Genomic DNA, 18555 nt, shown 5'->3' with positions numbered 1-18555 from the left:
TTTCGTTGAAAATATTTATTAAATAAATTGAAGTTTTGTATTGAATAACTTTATTCTTTATTAACATGAGATCATATTTAAATAATAAATATGTTAGAATCTCATCAGAATTTATTGTTTGTTATTATTAATTAATTAGTGTAGGTTAAAATATTTTGTTAGATTACTAAATTAAAGGAATTGAATATATAGTAAATATAAAAAAATATTAATCACTTACTATTATGATTAAATTTTGAATAAAAGATTTGTCATTTTTATTAATTTAAATAAAAGAAATAAAGAATACAAAAGTAATTAGTAGAAAACTAAAGGGATAAGTATGATTTTGGTCTCAACGTAGAGGCTGAAAATTTATTTCGTCTCCGACCTTTTTTTCACTATAAAATGGTCCCAAAGATTTCAGTTTGTTTTAAAATCATTATTTTTACCAATTTTATTTATTTTTATTACCAAACTACCTCTCATTAAAAAATTATAAAATAAAATAAATAAAAAAGAAGAAAGAAAAGGATACAGAGAACGGGAGAGGGGTGCGAGAAAAAGGGGGAGGGGGGAGGGGGGAGGAGGGGGGAGGGGGGAGGGAAGGGGAACCGCCACACCACCGCACCGTCGCCCGCCGCCTTGCCGTCCTGCTGCACTGCACCGCACCACCACCTTCTTCTTCTTCATTTTCTTCTTCTCTGCCGCACCGCACAGCACCACTGCACTGCCACTCCTCTTCTTTTTCTTCTCTGCCGCACCGCACCACCGCATCACCGCACCTTCTTTTTCTTCTTCTTCTTCTGTGAACTGGATTTTTTGTGAAATTTGTTGTAGAATATTGTTGTTGCTGAAATTTGAATTTGGAGTTGTTGATTCTTGTTCAAAGTGCATGTTGCTTGAATTTTCTGATGATGATGATAATGATGACCATGATGATAATGGTGGTGGTTGTGGTGGTGGTGAGTTCTTGTTCAGCTTGGGCTTCTGGTTGATTTTGATTGATTTTGGAAAAAGTTCTGATGATGATGATGATGACCATGATGATACTGGTGGTGGTGGTGGTGGTTCTGGTTGGGCGCAGGCTTCTGGTCTGGTGGTGGTGGTGGTGGTTGATTTCGGTTGATTTTGGGGTGAAGGGAGAAGGGTATTTTCGTTCGAAGAACGATTTTAAAACAAACTGAAATCTTGGAGACCATTTTAGAGCGAAAAAAAGGCCGGGAACGAAATCAATTTTCGACCTCTACGTTAGGGACCAAAATCATACTTATCCCAAAACTAAACTAGTGATAATAATATTTTAAAATATTTTTTTTAAAGATAAATAAGCTCAACACACTCGATGGAGCATACAAGAATAAAGAAACAAAGCAATTCCTATATCATCTCCGTCATAGCCATCAACAACATGAGTTAATTTCACACCATTCCCTCGAACTACAGAACGATCTAGCAATGCAATCCACCACGACCGTTGTCTTATTCTGAGAAATGAGTTAATTTCTACACAGCTAGATATTCTATATAACTGAGAAGAAACCCACTAACCATGTTTTACGCTTGTCTTTTCTTATAGGCATCGTCCTCTAGCTCTCGAAGAGTTCTCTTATGGACCCCGGATGCACCATGCCCGACCCACATGAGCGAACCATGCACACCATACCTGCCACGTAAACTTACACGTAACAAACAAGTGTTAGACAGATTCAACTTCCTTGTTGTACATCACACAAGCATTATCATTCTGAGCAATGATGCCGAACCTACTCAACCGTTCCTTTGTATTAACTCGACCTACTAGCACAAACCAAATAAACAACTTAACTCTAGGGGCACCAGTCCTTTCCAAATTTCATTTGTGAACTTGTAGCTAAGGATATCATCTGTCATAGTCTATTCCTGCAAAACTTGCATAAATGAATTAGTAGTATAAACACCTTCCTTGTCAAACTTCTACACCACTCTATCTTGTACATGTGCTATCAATCTCACAGCATGCAAGATATCAAGCATTTGATTCAGATTGTCTATCTCCCATTGGCGGAGTTTCCTCCTCTATTGAAAGTTCCACACTCACTCTATCCCATCCCAAAACTCACAGTCCCCAATTACGGAACCTTTGTTATTTGAAACCAAGAAAAGTCTCCGAAAGGAGTCTTTCAACTTCTCCGACTGTAACCATGTATCCTCCCAGAATCTGGTTGATCTACCATCACCTACTTCCATAGCAAGTCCATCAATCATCCTCTATCTGACATTTTTGCTTTTTTATTTGCAAGTTACATATTTCTTTCCACGGGCCCCCTTTTGCTGGTAATGCTTGAGTAGACAATAATTGGGTAGGATTCAGATTATTGCACGAGCACACTATCTTTTTTCACAGTGGACAGTCTTCCTTAGAAAATCTTCACCGCCACTTGAACAATAAGGCGGTGTTCCTAATCAACGCATCTCCCACACCTAGACCTCCTAGTTTCTTCGGTGCCTGTATCATCTTCTACTTTACAAGAGCCAATCCAGGTCTTCCATCCTCTTTCCCCCAAAAGAACCTCCACTGTAGTGAGATTAATTTTTTTGCCACCACAGCTGGCATGTTATACACGCTGAGATAATAAATTGGCAGACTATTGATAACTGACTTGATGAGGACCAACTTTCCTGCTTTACTGAGGACCTTTGCTTTCCACAAACTAAGTTTCTCTTCTACCTTGTCTGTTACCGGCTTTCATGTTTTTACCAGTCTTGGGTTTGCTCCAAGATTAATACCCAGGTACCTCACCGGTAAAGTTGTCGCCTAGCACCCTAGAAGTTCGCACATCTGATCCACCCACTCTTGACTACAATTTGCCGGTATCAAGCTGGACTTTTCAAAGTTAATGCTCAACCCGGACATCACTTCAAAGCACCGTAATAGTCTCTTGTAATTTCGCACTGTCTCCTCCTCTGGTAGACAGAACAATATAGTGTCATAAGCAAATTGCAGGTGTGATAACTCTATATTATCCCTACCGACTAGAAGAGGAGATATCCACCAATTACTAACCACCTCCCCAATCATCCTATTCAACACATCTACAACAAGGACGAACAGAAACGGCGATAAAGGATCACCTTGCCGCAGACCCCTTTCCATCTTGAATGGTTTCGAAGGTGACCCGTTAATCAATATGGAGATAGATGCTGACATGATACACTCTGCAACCCATGCCTTCCATCTTTTTTCGAACCCCATCTTTTCTAGAACGACATCAACAAAGTTCCACTTGACTCTGTCATAGGCTTTTTGGAAGTCTAATTTGATGATTGCTGACTCCCTTCTTTTCAGTTTTAACATTGTACAGTTTCACATGCTATTAACACTCCATCATGTATTCTCCTGCCCTTAACAAAAGTACTCCGTGATGAGTTTGGAAAACTCTTATTTAATTTTGATGATGAACAAACATTATTAAAATATTTAATTACAAAATTATTAATTTGATCTTAATTCATATTTACTTAATTAATAATTTTGTTGTGCAGATTTTATATTGGGCCAAAATGAAAAGAAATATCCCAAGCCCAATTAATTAAACTTCAGCCCCATATAATTCTTGTTGTGTGATTTTTTGGCTGAAACGGTTTTATTAGTTGGGCCAGAAAATTTTGTTTCTATAAAGCCCAATGAAAGCCTTCCTATGAGTTCATTGCTTGATCCCAAATTTCATCAAGAAAGCAAATGTTAACTAAACGGGCCAGATTTAATCTCAATGTTACAAGCCCAAAATGTTATTAGTGATAAATGGTTCCAAGCTTGGTCCGAAATAAAAAAAAAATGAAAGCAAAGTGCTTCCAACGGAACCAAGTCTTTAACCATGTGATGGATTTCAAAATCTATTACATTATTAATTAATGCATGGGGAATATGAGAGAGAAATACAGCTGAATTGATTGATGGCTATTATGACAAACACGCCACTCTAAGCTAGGGAAGTAAAAGCAAGCTATTCTCAATTAATTGGTTTAACCACTTTGTATTGCTTCTCTTCAGATTCTTTTCATTCTCTCTCATCTCTTTCTTCTTCTTTCTTCGGTCCTTGTCCAGGAAGCTATGGACGCTATGCTCATCAACAAAGAAAAAGAAGAAGTTGCATGCATCAAGACCATCAAGTTAATGATGGCAGGAAAAAGTAAAGTATGTAGTGGCTGAGATTTTCACCAAATGTGGTTAGATTTGGTGAGGTAATCTCGAGCTCTTCATGCTCAGAAAAGGAAGATGAAGATTCGGCCAGCAAGGGAGATTCTTGAAGCATGGCTTGTCTTTGATTCTGCTCAACCACCACAGGGAGTAGCTAGAGTGGCGAAGTGATGGTTGAAGGCAGAGATTGAAGCAGATGAAGTCATCATCATCATGAAGCATCAAGAGCCAGAAATCTATCTTGGAGAGCAAGCCAAGGATGGAGAGCTCGGATTGATAAAGGGTGATGATCAAGAAAGGACTAGAGGTAATTGCATGTTGGGTTTTACATGGTTATCTCTTCTCTCTCTAAGTGGCCGAACCGGTTCTGTGTTGTTGAAGGAGGAAGAAGTTGGTTCGGTTTTGGCTTCAAGTGTGGAGGCTTTCCTCTTCTTTAAAAAGGGGGAACAACCACTGTTTGAAGCAAGGAGAAAATTTGAGAGTGCAAGGCACAGAGTTCTTAGAGCTACCTGAGCTAACATATTTCTCTTCTCCTTCAATGTATTCCATTTTGTAATTTTTCTGTTTAATTTTGTCATGTCTTGAGTCTCATGGAAAAGGCAAACAAGTGAGGTTTGTATGAAAAAGCCATAGAGCGGAAAAAGGCAGAGAGTGCAAAATAAAAAAAAAGCCATAGATGTCTTAGAGGTCCTTTGTTCATCTATGTTGTGTATCATGATTCTGTGGGAATCCCCTTGTAAGTTGGGTTAGCACTTTACAAGTTGTAATCAGATTGATTATAGTGAAATTCCATCATGTTTGTGATGGAGACTGGATGTAGGCTGCACTGCACTTAGCAGCCGAACCAGGATATATCTGGGTGCAATCTTCTTCTCCTTTCTACTCCATTTCTGTTTTCTACTACACAGGAGCAAAAACTGATATTATCTCGTGCCAAGTGACGAGACAAAAAGAAAAGTCTCGTAGCAAGGGACGAGACAAAACAAAGTTGCTCGTGTCCAGTGACGAGCAAAAATAGAAAAGTCTTCTCTGAAGGTCAGCAAGTGTTAGCATCGAAAAAGGGGGCTAAGATTCAACCCCCCTTCTCTTAGCCACTGAAACCATCAATTGGTATCAGAGCTTGGTCTCAAAGAGATCAAGCTTTGCAACTTGGAGTAAAGATCCTCATGGCAGAAAACAGTAGTGCAAATGTGGTGTCTTACAATCTGGCTGAAGGTCAATCAAGCAACAGACCTCCCCTGTTCAATGGGAAAAATTATACCTATTGGAAGGAGAGGATGAAGATATTTGTACAAGCTGTGGATTACAGACTATGGAAGATCATCCTAGAAGGTCCTCAATTCCCATCTACCACAAGTGCTGAAGGAGTAGTCACTCTTAAACCAGAAGCAAGCTGGACCGAGGAAGATAGGAAGAAGGTGGAGTTAAATGCCAAGGCAAAAAATCTGCTCAACTGTGCTATCAGCTTTGAGGAGTACCGACGAGTATCACGATGCACAACGGCAAAGGAAATATGGGACAAGTTGCAAATCACTCATGAAGGAACCTCCATTGTAAAGAAGACTCGGACAGACATGTTAAATAGGGAATATGAAATGTTTGCAATGAAGGAAGGAGAGTCCATTGATGAACTGTTCAAACGGTTCAACTCCATCATTGTTGGCTTAGATGCTCTTGGAATTACTCATTCAGAATCTGTGCTAGTGAGAAGAGTATTGAGATGTCTTACTAAAGAGTGGGAAATAAAAGCTTTAATTATTTCTGAGAATAGTAGCTTAGATTCCATGACACTTGATGATTTGAGAGGAAATCTTCTTGCTTTTGAAAACTCCTATTTGAAAAAAGATTCAAAAAAGAAAGGAATTGCTTTTTCTTCTGTGACTAACCCTCTGGATGATGAATCCAGTGATAATTCTTCTGAAAATGAGTTTGTGTTGTTTGCAAAAAAATTCAGGAAAATGATGAAACTCAAAGGCAAAGGCAGCAGCTCAAGGAGGATGAAGAAAGACCTTAGCAAAGTAATCTGTTACAATTGCAAGGAAATGGGTCACTTCAGATCTGATTGTCCCAAGTTGAAAAAGGAGGAGAAGCCGAAAAGAGTGAAGAAGAAGGGACTGATGGCCACATGGGAAGATTTGGAAAATGACTCAGATGATGATGATGAAGAGTTTGAGACTAAATCACAGTCTTGTCTCATGGCAAATGAGGTAGATTAGGTATGCCTAACTTCCAAGAAGAAAGAAAATATGTGGTACATGGACAGCGGATGCTCTAGGCATATGACCGGAAAGACAACCTTCTTCATAAAGCTTGATGAATATGATGGAGGGCTTGTCACTTTTGGAGATGATGCAAAAGGAAAAATAGTGGCTGTTGGGAAAGTTGGTAAAAACTTTTCATCTTGTATAAATGATGTGCTTCTTGTAAATGGTTTGAAACATAACTTACTTAGTGTTAGTCAATTGTGTGATTTAGGTTTTGATGTTATTTTTAAGAAGTTTGTTTGCTTGGTTGTTTGTGAGAAAACTGGGGACATTTTATTTGAAGCCAAGAGATGCAACAATGTGTATGGATTAACTCTTGAGAATTTAAAGGAACAAAATGTAACATGCTTTACATCTTTTGAATCTGAAAAATGGCTTTGGCATAGAAAGTTGGGACATGCTAGCATGTACCAAATTTCTAAGCTAGTTAAAAGGAATTTGGTTAGAGGAATTCCAAACATCAAGTTTGATAAGGATCTTACTTGTGATACATGTCAATTGGGCAAGCAAGTAAAATCCTCTTTTAAATCAAAAGATGGAATCTCAACCAAAAGGCCATTAGAAATGTTACATATTGATCTTTTTGGTCCTACTAGAACTCAAAGTTTAGGAGGTAAACACTATGGTCTTGTAGTGGTAGATGATTACTCTAGATTTGGTTGTGTACTTTTTCTTGCTCATAAGAATGATGCATTTTATGCTTTCTCCACCCTTTGCAAGAAAATTCAAAATGAAAAGGATTTGAAAATTGCCCATTTGAGAAGTGATCATGGAAGAGAATTTGAAAATCAAGACTTTGAAAAATTCTGTGATGACTTAGGGATTTCTCATAATTTTTCATGCCCTAGAACACCCCAACAAAATGGGGTGGTTGAAAGAAGGAATCGAAGCCTTCAAGAAATGACTAGGGCTATGCTATGTGAAAATGAGATTCCTAAATTTTTATGGGCTGAAGCTGTGAACACAGCATGTTATATTTTGAATAGAACAATCATTAGAAAAGGGTTAAAGAAAACCCCTTATGAGCTATGGAAAGGAACCCCTCCAAATCTTAAGTACTTTCATGTTTTTGGATGCAAATGCTTCGTACTTAATAATAAAGAAAATCTTGGAAAATTTGATCCAAAATCCTATGAAGGAATGTTTGTTGGATATTCCACCACAAGCAAGGCCTATAGAGTTTATCTCAAGGAGCATAGGACAATAGAGGAATCCATACATGTTACTTTTTGTGATTCTAACTTAATTCCCAGTACTGTGATAGATAATGATTCAGATGGAGAAGGAGCTGGAACAAGTAAAGAAAATCCTAAATCTGTCCAGAATGAAGAATCTGCCAGTACAGTTTTGTCTCGTCAGATTGGAGGAGACACTTCTGTTTTGTCTCCTGAGCAGGCACGAGCAACTGAAACAGTGAGACCACCAGAAGTTCATCAAAACTCTACACCTGTTCGAAAGCCTAGAGAATGGAAGTCTATGAAGGGTTATCCTCATGACTTTATCATTGGTGATCCCTCTCAAGGAGTAACAACAAGATCATCCACCAAAAGGCAAACCGAACCTAGCAATCTTGCTCTCTTGTCACAAATAGAGCCCAACAATGTCAAACAAGCTCTTGAGGATCCATCATGGGTTAAAGCAATGCAAGAGGAGCTTGCTCAATTTGACAAGAATAAGGTTTGGACACTAGTACCTCATCCGGATGGTAAGAAAGTTACCGGTACTAAGTGGGTGTTTAAAAATAAACTTGGTGAGGATGGACAAGTTGTTCGTAACAAGGCTAGATTAGTGGCCCAAGGTTACGATCAAGAAGAGGGTATTAATTTTGATGAGTCTTTTGCTCCGGTAGCTAGAATGGAAGCAATTAGGTTGCTTCTTGCCTATGCTGCCCATAAAGGTTTCAAAATGTTTCAAATGGATGTTAAGTGTGCCTTCCTTAATGGCTTTATTGATAGAGAAGTGTATGTGGCTCAACCCCCCGGTTTTGAACATAAAGAGTTTCTAAATTATGTTTTTAAACTAACTAAGGCTCTTTATGGCCTTAGACAAGCTCCAAGAGCTTGGTATGAAAGGCTTAGTGCCTTCTTGTTGGAAAATAAATTTCAAAGGGGTACCACCGACACTACTTTATTTATTAAAGCATCTAATGATGATATGCTCCTTGTTCAAGTTTATGTTGATGACATTGTATTTGGATCGGCCAACATTTCCTTGTGTGAAGAGTTTGGAAAACTCATGACTAGTGAGTTTGAAATGAGTTTAATGGGAGAGCTTACTTTCTTTCTTGGCCTCCAAATTAAACAAACTCCTAGTGGCACTTTTATTTACCAAGGAAAATATGCCAAAGAACTTATAAAAAAGTTTGGCCTAGAAAACTCCAAATCAATGGGCACTCCTATGCATCCCAATAATAAACTTGAAAAGGATGATGATGGCCAAGATGTGGATGAAACAAGGTATAGAGGAATGATAGGTTCACTTATGTACCTTACCTCCTCTAGACCGGATATAGTCCAAAGTGTGGGTGTATGTTCTAGGTTTCTACTACACAGGAGCAAAAACTGATATTATCTCGTGCCAAGTGACGAGACAAAAAGAAAAGTCTGGTGGCAAGGGACGAGACAAAACAAAGTTGCTCGTGTCCAGTGACGAGCAAAAATAGAAAAGTCTTCTCTGAAGGTCAGCAAGTGTTAGCATCGAAAAAGGGGGCTAAGATTCAATCCCCCCTTCTCTTAGCCACTGAAACCATCACTCCGTGATTCCCCTACTAAGCCTGGCATAACGCTCCTCATTGTCCTTGTCATCACTTTTGATATTACCTTATAAATGTATCCAACCATACTTATAAGTCTAAGGTCCTGTATCTCCTTTGCACCCACAAATTTCGGTGCCAGCGCTACCCAGGTAACATTGGAGTCCTGTCTCAAAGAAAGTCATCACAGCTTTAGTAAATTCCACTCCAATGTCCTCCCGGCACCTTTTTATAAAGTTCATGTTATACCCATCACTGTCCGGTGCCTTAGATGATTCGCAGTCCCATACTGCATCCTTAACTTCCTCCTCCGACGGTAACATCTCTAACACTTGAGCTTCCTCCCTCTCCAACCGATTGATTAGACCATCTCGAAAGCTAATATTTGGCGAAGCTTCCTGTTGGAACAGATTCCTATAGAAATCTCTAATGGCTACCGTGATTCTTGCATGGTTCTTGACCAACCTCCTGTTAATCACTAAGGACTCAATCTTGTTATTTCTTCTTCTTGCTGATGCAATGTTGTGGAAGTATCTAGTGTTTCTTTCCATTTCCTTGGCATGTCAGGACCTGGACATTTGTTTTTAGTGTATATATTGTCTCGTATACCATAGCTCACAACACCTCACGAGCGCCTTTCTTCTTGCTTCTACTGTACCATCATAAACCCCGTTGCTGACCATGTCATCCACTTTCTTGATCTCCTCCTCAAACCTTTTCAACTTTTCAGGTATGTTTCCAAAGTGCTGCTTATGCCATTTACCCAACGGTTTTGTTAACCCCCTCCAGTCTTCCTTCACAATCCTTAGGAAGCCTTCATGTGTGAACCATGAATCTAGGCTGCAAAACAGTCTTGTACCTTGAACCAATCTTCTGCCTTCCACTATCAAGGGACAATGATCAGATAATCCTCTCTGTCCTCCTCTAAGACGAGTGTCCGGATACGCGTCCAGCCATTCCAAACTCACCAGGCTTCTATCAATATAACTACAAGACTGGCCTCTAAACCATGTATACTTGCGATCATTAAGCGCCAAGTCCACCAGCTCCATGTCATTTATCCATGCTCTGAAGTCTTCAGCAGTTGCAGATAAACTCGTCGCCCCTTTCCTCTCATCTATATGCACAATTTCATTGAAGTCCCCCCATGTAACAAAACGGAGTTTGGCACAACCCTATAACATAACTTAATTCCTCTCATAGTAATAGTTTTTCACCCCTCACATGCGGTCCATATACCAGACAAACAGCACAGTAAAAATTATCATTGGTCGTCACTCCCTCCATACATAACCACCTATCTCCTTTATAGCAATTTGTTAATTTAAAAACAGATTCATCCCATATTAACAGTAAACCTCCTGATGCTCCAATTGAATTAACGCACTCCCAACTAGCTCTATCATTACCCCAGATACTTGCTACATCAAATTTATTCGCCATTTCTTTTTTGTTTCTATCAACCCCAATATATCAACTCTAAACTTGTTTTTGAAGCTTTTTATCATATTCAATTTCGCAACTCCTCCCAAACTCCTAATGTTCCAAGAGTTTAAAATCATTTATATAATTTATTACACACATGCTTACGAATCTTTGGCTGACTCCTTCTGATTTTCTCCTTTTGCTTCGACTGCCTCCATTTTCTAGCTAATGCTTCATTTTGCTCTTGGAGAATAGCTATAATGTCTTCTTCATCACTGCACGGAATTGCGCCTGATTCAACCGCTAATTTCCAAGCCTCTCTATTCTCCGCCACATCTTCTTCCCGACTCTGAATTTGGTTGCCTAGGTGTATCGCCGAAGCTTCGTACCTACCCAGCCCTGCAACAGTCTCATCTACTGCTTGAATCTCTTTTCCAGATCTTCTCCCAGCTTCATATGCTTCTTCCAACCCTGTCGCCATTAACCTACCCACCGCACTCCTGGGTTCCGGACTCTCAAGGTACTCTGCAGTCCATCCTCTTCCTTCCTTCTCCTCTCTCATCATATTCTGTCCCAAATGTTTAATGTCATGGATCTGCTGTTGTTTTGTAGCCTTCCCAGGATCATGTTCATCCTCACCGTTATCTCGTCCAACACTCAGGTCTCTAGCATCATCGTTGACTTTGTAACTGCCAATCGCCGCGCCTCCCTCGGCTTCTCGCTTTTCACAGCAGCGACTAGCCACAGGGAACTATTCATCCTTGTCTTTGTCGCGCCTAACACTCTCATCTGTAGAGTTCATATCCCGTCTGTCATCACCATTTTCCTTTTTTCCGTTAGCTTCGCCTCCCCCGTCTCCTTGCGTTGCACAGCGGCGATCGTTCATGGACCGAGTCCCTCGCGAAGTCGCCTCGTCCTCTCTCCTCCGCATCCACCACGACCTAACAGAGAAGCATGTTGCGTTCACTGTTTCTTCCACCAACCGGGTCACGGGCTGTACAACCCGCGGTCCTTCATACAGCTGGGTCGGGTCGTCAGCAACTCCAGCCCTACCCCTGTTGAACAGCCCATACCCTCCCTCATTTAATTGGGCCCTCTTCATTTTGTCCTTTCCATCCTTGGTTTTTAAAACATTGGGTCTGCTTGCAATAAGCCCAATTCTCTCCCTTACACGAACAGCTGAATCCTCATGTTGAAATTGAATTCCTTCATAATTGTATGATAGCATGTAATCTGAATCAATCTCCTGATTATTTGCGTCTGTTACCATTAAGATTTCTTTCCCATTTGTTTGCGTATAATCATGGCCCTCATAATGATAATTTGAAAACTGAATATTCCACTCATTTAATTCAGAGGGCAAAATTACTGTTTTGCCCTTGTCTTGTTCCTCAGTCGATTGTTTCTTCTCCATGAGCTCCGCCACCGGATCCCGTCTTGCCCCCTCAGCTCAGCACCACCACTTGCTTTCTCTCTTATCTCAACCTGCTGCATATCTTCCATGGCCACTATACCTACCTACTTGGTCCAACTTGGCCTATGGAAAACATTCTTCCCGATATACCTCACTACCAACCTCTTTCACAAGAACATCAAATCCTCTTGTACCAATGGTGACATGAACCCACTCGTTGATCATATCGAACATACATGTGTCTATCAGTACGCGACCAACACTAAACGAATTACACATCTCCGTTAAAGTATCACACTTTACCACTTCACCCCATTGATCTCCTAGTCTTGTGAAGGTCTCCTTTGACCAGGCATGCAAAGGTACTCCATAGTATTCCAACCAGATTCTTCTAGTCTCGCTCCTCTCAGTCTCATCCTATCTCCATACCATATAGAACAATTTTATCAGATCGTTCATTCTGAATGTGTATGCTTCCTCTGGATTAGCTAAAGTGTCAAACGTTAGCATTGCTTTGTATGCACCTAACTTCCTTAAATGCGTTACGCACGGCCATTTATTATTAACCTTTTGATGTAGTGTCTGAAAATTGATCATCTTCTTTGTGCCTCCCACAATACTCTTTTGTATTTCTATTTTCTTGGACCATTCATTCTTATTTGGGTCCTTGCCCTACGCATGTCTTGCAGACTTACGAACCTGCTCTTCCACCTTTTTTGCAATCTTGTGCTACTGAGATCCATCTTCTTGTTCTTTTCTTGTCGGTTCCTCCACTCCTTTTTTTTTAATGTCCTTCGGTTCAGGTTTCCTTCTGTATTTTGCTTCTGCAACAAATATTCTTTTACCTCTCAATACTATATGATTCATTTCTGCAATAGCTTTTAAAGCTCCCTTCTTTATAGTGTATCGGATAAATTCTTATTTTTCCGCACAAGATAAATATCTATAATCCTACTCGTCCATTTGAACAATCAATCGAAAGATTATCAATAAAGACAGAAAAAAAATCTAACTACAACCGATAATGTTCTTCTTTGTTCTAAATCCTAAGATCCTTATCATGTTGATTTACTTGCCTATTGCTACCCGTTGCAGTGTTTACCCAAATGTGTAAGTCTCAATTGCTTTTGTTTGTATTAAGGCAAGGAATCATCATCTTCAAACTTATAATAATCATCATATCATCATCATCACAATGATAATCCATGAGATAAGACAAGATGACCAATGTGAAGATGACACAATTGGGTCTGCATCTGATGCCTACAATTTAGTATCTACCAATGGGTCAATGGGAAATAATGATAATCATTATCACTATCACGAGTCCATAACCATAACCCAAAAAGAATGAGGTTGGGTTTTAGTCCAAACACCCTTCTTTCACAATCCTTCTCTTCCTCTTTGCTATTGCCTTCCCTAGTTTTCAGTCTCTCCAATTCACAGTTACTCCCTCATTCTCGTCTTCATCTTCAGCATCCCCTCTCTCTCAAAACCAACTCTTCAGGTTCTCTCTCTCTCTCTCTCTCTCTCTCTCTCTCTCTCTCTCTCTCTCTCTCTCTCTCTCATTTGCTTGTGTGTTACTGAATTCCGTGCTAGAATTATCTGGGGTTTCTAGTTTCATCCAAAGTTTGCATCTTTTGAAGATACCCAATATGAAAAATGCTCTCTTCCGGTTCAGCTCACACTGGAACCTCTTTGGGTGATTATTTTTAATCTGGGTCTGCTAAAAGTTGTGTCCTTTCTATGATTGCAGGGAGAAAGAGCGCAATTATTCGTATGCATAAAGTTGATCATACTATTGAGTCAACACCCGTTAATTTGATGGCTCGAGAACAGGAATTTACAGAAGTGAACAGAAATCTTTACCCGAATGTAGAACCCTACAGCGCAGGGTTTTTGAAAGTTTCAGATATTCACACACTCTACTGGGAGCAATCTGGAAACCCCAATGGACATGTCAGTAGCTAAGACTCCCCAATAACTGCAAAGTTAAACTGTGCTATATTATTTTCCCTTTCTAAATTTTGAAGCTATGTATGCTTATTTGTTTACATTAATTGATGAAAAACTGGAATGGGAGGCAGTGGACTATTATTGGCTTAGTGATTGAATTCTATATAGATTGATTATTGATGCAGTTGAATGAGTAATAAATGTTAATATTTGATCCAATGTTTTTTTGGTGGAGACTAATAGCCTTTATACATGTGTATTCCATTACCTAACTTTGTTAAGAGGAGAAATAATTTGATGCAAAAATGATCATTTAATCATTTTCTATACAATTTTGTTGCAGCCGGTTGTCTTCATTCACGGAGGCCCTGGAGGGGGAACTGGCCCAAGTAATCGGAAATTTTTTGATCCTGAATTTTACAGAATCATTCTATTTGATCAGGTTAGGTTTTGAACTGCTTTATTTCAAAGAAAGCTCCACCATTTGAATAATGAAATTTATTCTCTTTGTCAGCGGGGTGCAGGGAAAAGCACGCCCCATGCTTGCTTAGAGCAAAACACCACATGGGATCTAATTGACGACATTGAAAAGTTACGAGAACACTTGCAGATTCCAGAATGGCAGGTCTCTTTTCACCCTATGGTTGTTTATCATCATACATTTTATCATCCTTATGTAATAGGCTATATGATATTCTCCTGTGTATTATGCAGGTATTTGGAGGATCATGGGGAAGCACACTTGGTCTTGCTTATAGCCAATCTCACCCAGACAAGGTGTACTAATTTGTGTCGTAATGTATAATTTTGTAAAACAATGTTTTATTGTTCATTTTTTAAAATGTCTTGTAATTTTGTTTGAAGGTTACTGGCATGGTCCTCAGGGGAATTTTCCTATTAAGAAAGAAAGAGATTGATTGGTTTTATGAGGGTGGTGCTGCTGCAATATTCCCTGATGGTTGGTATATAGTGTGTTCTTTTTTATTTATTTATCTGGGACTATGTTTAGAATACCGGAAAAGTATAGGTTACCAATATACTATCCGCTAACTTATTGCCAATAATAATTAATTATTATATTTTAAACACATGCATAAGGAGACACATATAAGAAATATATATATAAAGACACTTCCATTAGATACAGTCATAAAAAAATATTTTTATTAGACACATCCATAAAAACACTTCCATTAAACACAGTCATAAACAAGAGTGGACAGAAGTTGGCAGAAATGCTGTTGGTAACGTAGGGGATTGATATGCACGAACTTTCCTTTAAAGATGAAGACATTTCGACTTCTTTAATATGTGGAAATATGTTGAAGCTTTAGTTTGTGTCACTTTAATTGCATCTGAGAAACTTCGTTTTTATGCAATTTTTTTTTACTTAAATTCAGTTTATGCATTTTGTCTCATGTCAGCTTGGGAGTCATTTAGGGATCTGATTCCAGAGAATGAGAGAGGATGCTTTGTCGATGCCTATAAAAAGAGGTTAAACTCTGACGATGTTGAAATTCAGGTGAGTGTCTGTCTGGTTTCTGAGTTTGCCTACTGCTTCCTACAACTATTCTTAGATTTCTATCCTTAGTGATACAAATGAGGGCTAACAGTGTGAGCTTCGTGCTTTATCTAGAATAGCTCTTGTGCTTGATGAAAAAGTTGAATGCAATCTTAATCATAGCATGTGAGTTGTTGAATACAATCTTAATCATAGCATGTGGGTTTTCTCTTTAATTGGGAGTCAGGGAGCAGTATGTACTACCAAATGACTAAGTCCCAAATTGATCTTCCTTTCTTGATTTCCTTTGTCCAAATTACAGTCACACTACAAGGTTTTTCATTGTGGGTGATCATTATCCTTCCAAAAAATAAAAAAGATGCCTTTCCATTGTTGTTTTCTTATCTATGTCTTTGTTCTTAGTATGGAGCTGCTAGAGCATGGACCAAATGGGAAATGATGACAGCTCATCTTCTTCCAAATGAAGAGAACATCAAAAGAGGGGATGACGATAAATTTTCATTGGTAGGTTCATCAATTGAGAAATGAGGCACTTTGACGGAGAAGAAATTCTGATTGATTACCTTTTTATTTGTCGCAATATTTTGTGTTTCTATCTATTCATTCTAACAAAAATACTGGTATTTCTTTTTCCTAAAGAATATAAATCAATTTTGGTTTCAACTATGATTTTGTAATGATTCTAATTCTTTAACTTGTACCAATGAGTGATGACAAATGCTTATTTAGTTATCTTTTTACAATAGGCATTTGCAAGGATTGAAAACCACTATTTTGTGAACAAGGGATTCTTGCCCTCGGATTCATACCTGTTGGATAACGTTGACAAAATTAGGCATATCAACACCACAATTGTGCAGGTAAATACATTTGTACTATAGCCTTGAAAACTTAACGACGATCTTAGATTCTTCGATGTTTGTTTCATAATTTTGTAGGGACGATACGATGTCTGTTGTCCTATGATGTCAGCCTGGGATCTTCATAAAGCTTGGCCAGAAGCAGATTTTAGGGTATGACTAAAATGTTAGTTGCATTGGTTTTTCGGTGTAGAGTTTAAATTCTAATCGTAATTCCGCCTGATGAATGTTATGAAGCAGGTCGTTGCTGATGCGGGACATTCAGCCAATGAACCAGGGATAACTGCTGAACTAGTGGCTGCAAATGAGAAACTAAAAAACATAATCAAGAATAAAGGGAACTGAAGTTACTCAACAAACAAACAAAGAATAAAGGCGCAACGGGAGACTGATCTGCATGCTGCAAACATTCCGGGTTTATGAGATTGTTATCCTATTGAGAATTGTTTTTTTCAAAATATTAAGCATACTGTACCATAACCCCGAAACTTTCTTTCATCATCGGCGAGGGATTTAATTTATTATAAATTTAACATCCTTAATGTGGTCTGTTGATTTACTTAACACGAAACACAAATTAATGGTATTACGGCCTAGTTTGGATAAACAACTTAAATAAGTTTTTTTGGAAAAAGAACTTAAAGTATAAGAACTTTTATTAATAGCAGTTCATAGATAAGTTATTTTGTGTTTGGATTTTTAGTTATAAATATTATTAAAAATTAGTTATTCTCTTTCACTTTCACTCATAATGATGTTCCTATATATGGTGAATAGTAATAAAACTTTAATTCACAATAATCTTGATGACAATGCTAAAATAATTATTGTGTAGTTAGTGTTTGTTGTTTTATTGTGTATGATATGGTAGGTAAAAATAAAAAACAAATATAAAATGTGTGTCAGTGTATATTTTGTTGTTAGTTTTTTAATTTTTTTACTCCTATTAGTCTCCTTCTTTATTAGGGTCAAGAACTTGGTATAACTAACTATAAAAATAAGAGCAAGCTATATAAAAATAAAATCACATGTAAAAAAGATAAAATTAAAATTAAAATTTCATACCACACACAATGTTAAATACAAATTTAATAATAAAAATAGAGTAGTAAAATGATAAAAAAATAACTGGAAGGAATATATGCAGTAGCTGATTCAGATGGAACATTGTTTTAAAACTAGAATAAGACCCGTGCGATATGCGGGAAGATAAATTAATAATAGCATATAATAAATATTAAAAATTCTTATGTTTTGTAGAATTAAATTAAATATATATATAAACTACAGTTAAATTTAAAAGATATTTTATTTAAAATAATTTGTAGTACAAAAAATTTAGATGTTAGAGTAGTACAAAATGATATTTTTATTCAGTGGTTTGATTTTGGCATTTGTTTTAAACTTTTAGTTGATGGACTTCTAGATGTCTCTTGAATTTATATGATTTTCTTTCTCCTTGATCTCTTGATGGGTATGAGATCTTTGTCTGATGATATTAGTGTTAGCGGAATTAGTTCCTATAATAAATGAATAATTTAAATTAGAATAAAAATGATGTCTTAAATAAGTAATTTTTGTTGGAGTATTACCTGTTTTATTTGTTGTAACGGGGTGTTGAGGTTCAGTTTTTTTCTGTTGGAACAAATGTCTTGGCAACCGTGTATTGTTAAAAACTTTCTTTGAGATTAAAATCATTTACTTTAACTTCAAATATAAGTGTGAGATTGCAAAAAATTTTCAATTGAGGTGGTACTTCAATGTTATTACTTTTATGGAATGTCATTAGATTTAAAATAGTTGTGTCTAACAATTTTTTTTGCTTTGCCATCAAATAGCACAAAAGTTGGTATAGCACTTTGATCGAAATCTTTAATTGAATTCTTAACCTAAAATAAGTATTTAATAAAAAAAATTATTACATTTTTTTAAGTTATTAAAAAATAAACAATGAATAGCATATTGAAAGAAGTATAATTTTAATGATATTAAAATATAATTATATATAAAGTATTATAAAATAATATAAAAAGTATTAAAAAAATAATTAAAGTATTTTTTCGTAAATTCAATTTAAAAATACAATAAATATATTTGTTTTGTTCCTTTTCATTTAATATAATCATTTCTAAGCAAAAGGTTTCTTACTTTCTCTTTATTTGTGGGTGTTAATATTTCCCATAGACAAACCACGAGAGCTTTG

The 18555-nt window shown here is 37.5% G+C and overlaps 2 protein-coding genes across 3 annotated transcripts; one reads left to right on the top strand and one right to left on the bottom strand.

Annotated features, from left to right (window-relative positions):
* Nucleotides 1–9273: 9273 nt before the first annotated feature.
* On the bottom strand, nucleotides 9274–10618 carry LOC112717208 (uncharacterized). Its single transcript, XM_025769303.1, has 3 exons — nucleotides 10534–10618; nucleotides 9785–10292; nucleotides 9274–9643 (listed from the first exon to the last, which is right to left on the bottom strand). Exons 1-3 carry the CDS (start codon nucleotides 10616–10618, stop codon nucleotides 9274–9276), a joined length of 963 nt encoding a protein of 320 aa, XP_025625088.1.
* Nucleotides 10619–10636: 18 nt separating this feature from the next.
* On the top strand, nucleotides 10637–16895 carry LOC112714753 (proline iminopeptidase). Of its 2 annotated transcripts, XM_029289553.2 has the most exons (12): nucleotides 10637–11120; nucleotides 11213–13521; nucleotides 13771–13973; nucleotides 14314–14412; nucleotides 14485–14595; nucleotides 14685–14747; nucleotides 14835–14928; nucleotides 15395–15492; nucleotides 15895–15996; nucleotides 16239–16352; nucleotides 16431–16505; nucleotides 16593–16895. In XM_029289553.2, exons 2-12 carry the CDS (start codon nucleotides 13365–13367, stop codon nucleotides 16695–16697), a joined length of 1221 nt encoding a protein of 406 aa, XP_029145386.1. In that variant the 5' UTR covers nucleotides 10637–11120; nucleotides 11213–13364; the 3' UTR covers nucleotides 16698–16895. The 2 variants fall into 2 exon arrangements, with proteins under 2 accessions (XP_029145386.1, XP_025622204.1); XM_025766419.3 differs by lacking the exon at nucleotides 11213–13521 and having other exon boundaries at nucleotides 10774–11120.
* The last annotated feature ends 1660 nt before the right edge of the window (nucleotides 16896–18555 follow it).

Source organism: Arachis hypogaea, chromosome 10, assembly GCF_003086295.3.
Source record: "Arachis hypogaea cultivar Tifrunner chromosome 10, arahy.Tifrunner.gnm2.J5K5, whole genome shotgun sequence".
Lineage (NCBI taxonomy): Eukaryota > Viridiplantae > Streptophyta > Magnoliopsida > Fabales > Fabaceae > Arachis > Arachis hypogaea.
Note: the sequence above shows the minus strand (reverse complement) of the source record. Positions and strands in the feature narration are given on the sequence as shown.